Source organism: Babylonia areolata, chromosome 19 (genome assembly GCF_041734735.1).
Source record: "Babylonia areolata isolate BAREFJ2019XMU chromosome 19, ASM4173473v1, whole genome shotgun sequence".
Lineage (NCBI taxonomy): Eukaryota > Metazoa > Mollusca > Gastropoda > Neogastropoda > Buccinidae > Babylonia > Babylonia areolata.
This window is the reverse complement of record NC_134894.1, coordinates 59,054,925-59,065,660: the sequence shown is the minus strand read 5'-3', so window position 1 is coordinate 59,065,660 and position 10,736 is coordinate 59,054,925. Positions and strand designations below refer to the sequence as shown.

The window sequence follows — 10,736 nt, the reverse complement described above, 5'->3', positions numbered from 1 at the left end:
GCATGTTTATCATTTGCTTCTCTTATGACATGCTCATTATTTGCTTTTCTTCTTCAGTCCAAGTCTCTGGCAGTGACGTGCTTGCGCTGAAGAACGTTCCCAAAGAACATTACGCTTACGTTGCTCACACCTTTTTGGTGGGCTTGCGCAAGGAAAAGGACCTGGTCTCACTGGCGAAGGTTGCAAGCCGTCATGAATTCCAGTTCCGCTTGGAAGCCCTCCATTTTATTTGCTGGCTGCTGCTTGAGACGCCATCCAGTTTTTCCTGCCAAACACTCCGAGACGCTGAGAAAGACTTGTTCAGGTGCCTGGAGCAGTGCCTCAAAGAGCAGGAAGGGTTTGATCAAAAGAAACACTATGTGGAGAAATGCCTGGACTTCACCGAGTTTTTGGCCGTGGTCTATCTTATGGTGGTGTACCGCTGCGTGCTGAGTCTGGACAAAGGGCAAGGCAACGCTTTTTGCCCGAAGATTCTTCAGAGGCCTTTCTTTCAAAGCAACAAGAAGAGCATTTTCAGAAAACTCTCGGAGTTGACACATGTGGGGGTGGCCAAATCCTCGGTCACTGTGTTGCAAGAAACGTTGCAGGAGTGCTTAACTGCGTGGAGCAAATACACCAATGTAGACCAAGTGGGGAAAACGTTGCGCCGGTTAGTCGGCAGGACTTCAGAGTGGGCGAAGGTGACTCAGTGGCCTACATGCATGAAATTTCCTCTGCTCGTTGAATGTCTGACTTTGGTGAGTGAGGCTGGTGTGCATTATTACTTCTTTTTTTTCTTCTTTTTTTTCATATATTTATGAACAGGGTACAAATAGTTACAATAGGACACAGTCACATCCAAGGGTGTGGAGATGTGGCAGACTTATATGGGAGGGGTGGGGGGTGGGTGGGAATTAATAAAAAAAAAAAAAAATTATAACTTCTAAGTGCACATCTCACACGTTTGGAGAGATTTAGATGTATCTTTCAAGGCCTGACTGAGCATGTTAGGTTACGCTGCTGGTCAGGCATCCGCTTGGCAGATGTGGTGTAGTGTATATGGATTTGTCTGAACGCAGTGACACCTCCTTGAGCTACTGAAACAGAAACTTTCAATGATGAGGAGGTGGGAAGGGGGGTGTGTGTGTGGGGGGGGGGGGGGGGGGCGCAGTTCTTAATGTATTGGACATAACTGTGTTGATGGTGGTCTTTAGCTTGTTGGTGATGAATCTTGCTAGACCTTGCTGTGTTGAGTGTGTCATTATGGTCCTTGTGGGCATTAAAAAAAACAGTAACATACTGAATTTAAAGCATCTGCAGCAGTGCAGATTTTGTTAGGACACACACACCACACACACACACACACACACACACACACACACAGAGACAGAGAGAGACATGCACACGTACACACACACACCAGTAAGTAAAAAAAAAAAAAAAAAAAAAAAAAAAAAAAAAAATCCTCCCCCCACCCCTCCACAAAGCCTGTAAGAAAGCAGCATTTTCTGTAAAGTACTGAGGTAAGCGAGGCCTTCTTGAAGGACAACATTAGAGTCATGAGTGAATATGAAGCAGTCAACCATTCAGCTTAGATGCCTTTGATTCATGCATGAGCCAGGTTTTGTTTCCCCAATATAAACATAATTTTGTGTGGCGGTGGGGGGTTGGGCTGGGTGGGCATGGGGGGGGGGGGGGGGGGTTCTGAAGAAGAAAGAAAGAGAAATAAAAGAAGGTGACATGGTGTAGCTTGACTAACTAGTTTGTGTCCATCTTCCTTTGCAACAGTCCTTCCAAAAGTCTGAGCCGGTGTTCGTGGATTTCCTGAAGAGCTTCCGGCCCAGAAAGGTCAAGGTCAAAGAGACCAGTGTCACCTTGCAGAGGATGATCACCTCCCTCAGCATTGTGGGCATCACTGCCTTCCTGAAGCAGAACATGGGTAAGAAGGACTGAATGATATGGGATCTTCTTCTTCTCCTTCTTCTGCGTTCACTCGTATGCACACGAGTGGGCTTTTACGTGTATGACCGTTTTTAACCCCGCCATGTAGGCAGCCATACTCCGTTTTCGGGGATGTGCATGCCGGGTATGTTCTTGCTTCCATAACCCACCGAACGCTGACATGGATTACAGGATCTTTAACGTGCGTATATGATCTTCTGCTTGCATATACACACGAAGGGGGTTCAGGCACTAGCAGGTCTGCACATATGTTGACCTGGGAGATCGTAAAAACCTCCACCCTTTACCCACCAGGCGCCGTCACCGTGATTCGAACCCGGGACCCTCAGATTGACAGTCCAACGCTTTAACCATTCAGCTATTGCGCCGTCGATATGGGATACTTATGATGTAATAATTAATTGCAATGTTTTTAAAAGCGAATATGTGAAATGCTTTTATTTGAGAACGTATGTTTATTACTCTTGTTTAATCAAGTAATCCGTGAGGGTGGGGGTGGGGTGGGGTGCCGGTGTGTGCTGATTATCTGGTTGCGGTTTTCCGCAATTTATCCTTATTCTTATCTTATCTGTCTGTTTTAATCAATGTGCAGTATAGTAGGCTATGTTTATAATTATATTCAAATAATGTTTCTTAATTCTTTCTGTTTTTACATTAAGAATACTAGTTATTACCTGCAGTGTGTGGATGTATGTATGAAACGGTGGTATGTGATATTTTTTACATTTGTATCTTCGTAATATTCGTGAAAGATGTTGTTGACTTTTACAGTTATGGTCCCCATGTTGTTTACTTGTCTATGTTGTGATAATGTACCTGACCAAATTTCTCCAGTTGGAGATAATAAAGTTATCTTATCTTATATAGCGCCTATCCTCGGTCAGAGAGCAAGCTCTAAGCGCTTTACATACACGGGGACATTTGCACAACAGGCTGCCTACCTGGGTAGAGCCGACTGATGGCTGCCACTGGGCGCTCATCATTCGTTCCGTGTCATTCAGTCAGATTTCAGGCACACACACACATACACACTCAGACAGAATGCAGCATTTTAAGTGTATGACCGTGTTGTTTATTCACAACACCATGTAAGCAGCCATACTCTTGTTTTCAGGGGTGTGCATGCTGGGTATGTAATTGTTTCCATAACCCACCAAACGCTGACAAGGATTACAGGATCTTAAACATGCGTATTTGATCTTGTGTGTGCATATACACACAGAGGGGGTTCAGGCACAAGCAGGTCTGCACACATGTTGACCTGAGAGATTGGAAAAATCTCCATCCTTTACCCACCAGGCACCATTACCGAGATTCAAACCTAGGACCCTCAAATTGTAAGTCCAGTGCTTTAATCACTGGGTTGTTTTGCGCCTTGCCAAGAGTCCAAGAGGAATCTGAGGTGCCTGTACCCTGGCTGGGGCTGGACTGGCATGCTTGTCTGAGACACTGTTCAATCAGCTGATTAATTACTGATAGATAATGAGAACGTCTGGAACGGACTTGACATCTTGTTTCAAGCAGAGATTATATAGATTGGGATGGTTGTAATGATGACTTGTATTTATAGAGCGTGAGGATAGCTGTAGTTATAAATGGCATTTACAGAGCGTAGTGGGGTTTTTTGTTGTTTTTTTTATTGTTGGTGTTGTTTTTTTTAAGAGAAACTTGGTTTGCATGCACACGCACACACAGACAGACACACACACCTACACATACGTACGTACGTACACACTCACACACACACACACACACACACACTCACACACACACACACACACTGCACACGCCCCGCACACAACAGTTCAGCTCTATGGCAGAGCCAGAAAACGTAAAGAATAATCCCATAAAAACCTGCTGAAAATTGTATGCTTTTAAATTTTGTTTGAATTCAGTGGGTGTTGATGTAGTTCATTCAGAGTGACAGGCAGTGAACTCAAATGGTTGTGGCACTTTATGACAGCAAGCATGCTGGCGAGCAGATCTGCAGAATAGAGCAGGATGATAGTGACTGTGTGAGTTATTCGTCAAGTTCATGTCGGCTCTGTCTCTTTGTGTGATAGCTAGTTGTATTCGACTTTGACCATCGGAACAGCAGAGGAGGTAACTGCTGTCCTGACTATCTGGGCTAGAATTTGATTATAATGGAGAGTGTCTTGCTCAAAGTACATCCCCACTCTCTCGGCCAAGTGGTTTTTAGGACTGCCGGTGCTGGGATGATTCCTAATGGCCAGCTGGTTAGCCCCCCAAGGCTGCAGCACTGAGAGCCAGTGCAATTTTGTCTCCTAGTTTGAGAGTCATAGTCCTTCACAAAAGACTAAGCTGTAAATGATTTCCCGTTGCAGTGGAGAAAAACCATTGATAATACAGCTCTCGCTTTGCTGTTGGCCCAACTGTTAACTTATGTCATGCTTTTTGTATTGATTCGCAGACCAGTTCTGAGTTTAGCTCTCAGACTATTATCAAATTCATTACGGACCAAATATTGTTCTAATGTCAAGTGCATATGCTTTAGTAACCTGACAATTGAGCATATAATTTTTCACTGTAGCTTGATGAAGCCTTTTGTACACGAAAGAGTGTCTTCACAAGTGACTGAGAACGTTGATGTTTTTGACTTTTTGCATTCATTATCAGTTGTTTCGCTTGTCAGTTTAACGACTTCACTTTTACGAAGTCCTTTAAATAATTTCCTGTAACTGTATTTGGAGGTGTTGTTTTTTTTTGCTTGTTTTTTTTTTCTTCCAAATTTCACCCACATTTTTACCCTCAATTGCCCAGTTTCTCCCAACCCTCCATTCATCCACATCTCCCACCCCCTTCCAACCGATAATACTCAGATGTATTCATAAATACTTTAACAAAATGTCTTCAGTCACCGATATGTGTGACGGGACATTTAAACAAAATTCCTCCTTGTATTGACCTGGAAACATGCCTTCTTTTCTTTTTGTTTCAGATAAACTGTCCTCCTCTGAGAACTTCAAAACGCTGTACAGCCAGACTGTGGACTACCTGGACATCGTGGTGTCGAACCAGGACCCGTCCAGTCAGTCCCGGTGCATCTTTTTCATGACCCCCCTGCTGTTCAGCATGAACAAAACCATCCGGCAGCGCACTGGGTCTCTGCTGCGGCAACAGCTGTGAGTTTTTGTTGGGCAGGCTGGTTTCCTCCCACATTGGTACCATCCGGGATTGGAACGCCTTGCCTAGCCCCCAGAGAGCTGTGGCGGCTAGTTCAGTCGACACCTTTGTGTCAGACGGGCGCAATAGCCGAGTGGTTAAAGCGTTGGACTGTCAATCTGAGGGTCCCGGGTTCAAATCACGGTGACGGCGCCTGGTGGGTAAAGGGTGGAGATTTTTACCATCTCCCAGGTCAACATATGTGCAGACCTGCTTAGTGCCTGAACCCCCTTCGTGTGTATATGCAAGCAGAAGATCAAATACGCACGTTAAAGATCCTGTAATCCATGTCAGCGTTCGGTGGGTTATGGAAACAAGAACATACCCAGCATGCACACCCCCGTAAACGGAGTATGGCTGCCTACATGGTGGGGTAAAAACGGTCATACACGTAAAAGCCCACTCGTGTCAATGCGAGTGAACGCAGAAGAAGAAGAAGAAGATACCTTTGTGTCGATGGTCTCCAGGATATAAATACCAGAATATACCCCTTTTTTTCTTTTCTTTTTTTATAAAGAAACCTATGTAGACCTAAATGTATCTTCCGCAGACCCCCTTTTATTGACTCACTTGTGTAAACAAAGTGAGTCTATGTTTTAACCTGGTGTTCGGTTGTCTGTGTGTGTCTGTGTGTCCGTGGTAAACTTTAACATTGACATTTTCTCTGCAAATACTTTGTCAGTTGACACCAAATTAGGCATAAAAATAGGAAAAATTCAGTTCTTTCCAGTCATCTTGTTTAAAACAATATTGCACCTCTGGGAGGGGCACAAAAAAATAAATAATGAAGCCTAATTATATGCAAACTGCATTTACTGTTATATTTATATTTTTTGTATTCTATAAACTTGGCACTTTGATCTGATATTCTGACCCAACAACAAGAGCAGTCATTATTATCATTTTGTGTTCAAACAGGAACTTCTTTTGCTAAGCATGGAAGTTTTATTTATTTTGCAAACGTTTTTGGTGCAGATAGTAAAAAAGGGAAATTACTCTGTAATTAATACTACGGGACTTAATTTGCTTTAAACTGATCTTTCTCATCTTAAACATTACATTTTGAAATTATACTCAGTACATAAAAGCTTGGATTTTTTTTTTAAAGTGTATCACAAGTGAGTCTTGAAGGCCTTGCCTCTCTTGTTCTGTGATAGAATAGTCAGGTATTGACTGTGATCACTCAACGGAATGAAGGAAGAAGAATGAGATTGACAGTGAGATAAATTTTGTTTAGCTTTTTGGGTGTGTGTGTGTGTGTTCTTTTTGCGCATGTTTTTCCTGTTTATGTAAACCAGTATTCAGTTAGCACACATGAGGTTCAGATATATTCCTATATCGGCTCTCAGAAGCTTCCTACAAAGTGACTGTATGTAAAGCAGTCTTTTTTTTTTTTAATTATTATTATCACATTATATAAGCACAATAAAGGTTTTCAATAGTTCTGATGAAGGGGTGGAGCCACTTTGGAAAGCAGTGCAGAGCCATGAGTTAAAAAAAAAGAGAACACTTCAAATCCATAATTTTTTATTTATTTATTTTTTTTTTACATGCAATAGAATTTTTAATATAGTGCTAAAACTTTGACACACACACACACACACACACACACACACAGCCGAACACCGGGTTAAAACATACTCACTTTGTTTACACAAGTGAGTCAAAAATACAAAATTCACTCTCTCACACTGCCATAGCCAGACACGAACAGTGACAGTAATGATAACAAAAATGCCTTCTCTCTCACACACTGCCATAGCCAGACACGAACAGTGACAGTAATGATAACGAAAACGCCTTCTCTCTCACACACTGTCACAGCCAAACACGAACAGTGTCAGTAATAATAACGAAAATGCCTTCTCTCTCACACACTGTCACAGCCACTACCAGGAACACATGTGGGAGTTCCTGCTGCTGGAAACCGTTCTGATCTTCTGGCCCACGCTGAGCGTCAAGGACGCCAAACTGGACTCCAAGACCAGAAACCACCAGAGCTGGATCGTGCTCCCATCCACGTTCAACGAAAGTGCGGTGCAGACGCACATCCACCGGCCCACGGGCCCTGAGCACTGGAAACACAACCGGTCCACGGACAAAGGCATCCTGCAGTCTGACCAGTACCAGAGGGAGCTGTCCCTGCTGAAGGAGCTGAGGCACGAGAACATCGTCAGCCTGGTGGCTGTGCACGACTTGTGCTGCCCCCAGGTGTACATCACGGAGGACTACCTGACCGACACGCTGCAGTCCAATCTGGTCAACAGGAGCAAGAATGGCCATCACTATCCAGTGCACAGGTGCATTTCTGTTTTGTTTTGTTTTTTTTGTTTTTTATCAGGTTTCTTGCTGTGTACTTTCCTGGCTATGTGTGTGTGTGTGTGTGTTGGCACAGCCGTCCAAGTTAGTTCTGAACAGAACCGCACACTTAGCCGACAGTGAGCTCCCGTGGACAGCACCGATTGTGCCAGACCCGTAAACTGGTTCTGCCGCGGTGCCCGCCTAACCCTCCTCTGACCATTCTTTGTCTTGTATTAAAACGCGGCAATTTCCCACGCCTTTTGGGCGGGCTTGTGAGCGTACATGAGATTCTGTGGCAATAAAGTTTGTACTGTCGGATAGTTCAGACATTTCTCTTTCTGATGAGGGTAGTACCTTTTCTCCATAGGAACCGGTCCTTTTAATATGGCAGCATTTATTTTGTGAGAACTGTTGGCTGGCAGTGGTGTTATTTTTCACAGCAGAAATTCGTGAGTAGGGTTTCCTTCACCTCCTTTTCTCTCTCATTTTCTTTCTTTTCCTTCCATATTTCGTTCTGTTTTCTTCCCTCTCTTTCTCTTGCTTACTCTTTGTTTTTCTTAGTTCACCACCCTCTCTCTTGTATCTTTTTTTTTCTCTTTTTTTTGTACTTTTTCATTCAGTATTCATTCATTCATTCATTCTCTGTCTCTCTCTCTCTCACCAGAAGACCACAATCTGCCAGCCTTTCGGTTTGTCTTTCTTATTTCTTTCATTCTTCTTTCTGTTTCTTTCAACATGTGCTGTCCATTCGTTTTACTCTCTCTCTCCCTCTCTCTCTCTCTCTCTCTCACTCTCTTTGTCCGAATTAAAGAAATTATTCTCTCTCTGTCTCTGTCTCTCTCTGTCTCTCTCTGTGTGTTTCTCTCTCTGTGGATTATTAAATAAATCGTTCTCTATCTCTTTATCTGAATTAAAGAAATCGTTCTCTCTCTCTCTCTCTCTCTCTTTGGATTATTAAATAAATCGTTCTCTCTCTCTATCTCTTTATCTGAATTAAAGAAATTCTCTCTCTCTCTCTCTCTCTCTCTCTCTCTCTCTCTCTCTCTCTCTCTCTCCATGCTGTTCTGCCTTGGATGATCTCAGAGAACAATTAATTCCTAAAAAGTTTTACAGACAACCTTCTGTTTTCAAACTTGCACTGCTATTAGGATCTGTGAATGAGAATGTTGTCAAACGTTTTGCAATATATTTGTATAAGGCGTTTCAGATTCGTTCTATATGTAGTGATTGGATATGGATTTGTCCGAACGCAGTGACGCCTCCTTGAGCTACTGAAACTGAAACTGAAACTGTAGTGAGTAACGCGTATTGTAATTCTGTTTGTTGAATTCAGTGTTAAATGTGATGTACGATTGATTCAATGTTTTCACACCACCCCCTTCATGAGGGGCTATGGCCTATTATGAATAAAACATTTGCATTCACATTCGCACTCTCTCTCTCTCTCTCTCTCTCTCTCTCTCTCTCTCTCTCTCTCTCTCTCTCTCTCTCTCCATCCCTGTGTCACTCTACTCTCACCACCTTTTTCTCTAATCTCTCTCTTTACCTCCTCTTATCGTTCTCGCTCTCCCTCTACTGGCTCTAGTCACCCCTCTCTCTTTACCTTGTCTCTCTATTCTCTTATCCACATTTCTCTCTTTCTCTCCCCCCCCCTCCTCCCCCCTTCTCTCTCTCTGTCTCACTCTCTCTCTCTCTCTCCGCCCCCCTCTCTATCTCTTTCTGTTCTCTTATCCTCATCCCTCTTTGCCTCACTTTGTCTCTGCCCCCCCCCCCCCCCCCCCCCCCCCCCCCCCCGGACCTCACCCCCCCTCTCTTTCTATTCTATTATCCTCATCTCCCTGTCTCACTCACACTCTACGTCACCATCCGTCCCCCCCTCTGTGTCTATTTTCTTATCTTCATCTCACTTTGTCTCTGACTTTCTCTCTTGTCAGGGCAAGCTAGCCAATCCAGCTTGCTAGGGGTGAAGAGTGAAAAGTAGTAACCTGCTTGCAGCTCCACACTTGACCGCGTTAACTGTTAGGCAATTTATGGAGCAGACAATTGATTAGGACTTTTTGATAGTGTGTCAGTCCTTTCTTCTGACTGAATAATCAGTTTAGTGATTATTGCCAATGACTGAATGGTGATGGCCACCACTTTCACAAACCAGTCAGTAGACACTGATTTTTTTTTCTTCAAAATACTAAAGCTGCCATCCAGATATGTATCGTGACTGTTATTTGCTTCCATGTGTGTGATTGACTGAATCAGTGTGTGTCAGTGGAGTACTTGCACAAGTTACAACAGTTGAATCCTTTGACACACTACAGCTTCTCCCAGACTTTCCAATGGTCAACACGGATTAGTGAGCAGCATGCCATTGTATTATACTGTGCTCGGAATGCGTTTTGCATGTTGTGTTAACTCTGTGAAATTAGATTTAGTGTGTTCAAAATGTGTCAGAATGCATGTGTGAACAAAATGGTGATAAGCATGCCTACTTTTTCAAACAGGTATCCTGAGAAAAATAATCGGATGTTCATATTCAAGTTTCCTATCATTTTGAAGCTAAGACTGTATTCTTTAAAACCGTACTGTTAATAAAACAATTGCAGTGACAAGCATCGTGTTATCAGATGTTAAAGATGATGTGTTGTTTTCTCTCTCTGGCCGCTGCCATCGCTCGGCACAGCACACACCGCTCTGCTGGTCTTTCTCCCTCCCTACAGCTGGTAACAGCTAGAGGTGTGACATGGAAGAGCACCCATGGCGCTTTGTGCTGCTATCTCTTCCAGGCCACAGTTCTAACCATCCCGGCTGCTGCGTGTTATTTTTAATCAGTGCCTTTCCTTCCCGAGTTGAACGCGAGGTCAAGTTCGCTACTGCGATGAACTATAAGTTAAGCGCTGAGCACGTGTGTTAGGGGTGGGGTGGGGGGTGTTAAATATATTTAGCCATAAACATGGTGAGTCGAAAGATGGGAATCTTGTCCATGTAATTTTATAGCTTGATAAGAGGACTTCTGTATTACCATCCTTGATTTTGATTGTTGGAAGCTGGTGTCAGGAGACAAATATTTGAGTAGTGTGGGTGATATTGTTAATACCATCTTTTTTTTGTGTGTAATCATTTATGGGTTTGTTTTTTGTTTTTTAGATTGCTGAATATTCTGCTGGAGATCCTGAAAGGAGTTCAGTTCTGCCATGAGAAGAACATAGTGCACCGTGGTCTGACAGCAGGGAATGCCTTCTTCACAGCAGAACAGAAAGTGAAGCTGGCAGGCTTCAAACATGCTCTCAAGCTGCCGGATAAACCAGAAGTGATGGGTA

The 10,736-nt window shown here is 43.4% G+C and overlaps 1 protein-coding gene across 1 annotated transcript in view; it reads left to right on the top strand.

The window, feature by feature from the left end:
* The first annotated feature begins 20 nt into the window (after window positions 1-20).
* LOC143293893 (uncharacterized) overlaps window positions 21-10,736 on the top strand; it is a 33,505-nt gene continuing 22,789 nt past the window's right edge. Inside the window, exons 1-5 of the mRNA XM_076605240.1 lie at window positions 21-737; window positions 1,768-1,918; window positions 4,901-5,084; window positions 7,011-7,424; window positions 10,564-10,733. Of these exons, the coding sequence (XP_076461355.1) occupies window positions 30-737; window positions 1,768-1,918; window positions 4,901-5,084; window positions 7,011-7,424; window positions 10,564-10,733 (1,627 nt within the window). The 5' untranslated portion in view covers window positions 21-29. The remainder of the gene's footprint in view (window positions 738-1,767; window positions 1,919-4,900; window positions 5,085-7,010; window positions 7,425-10,563; window positions 10,734-10,736) is intronic.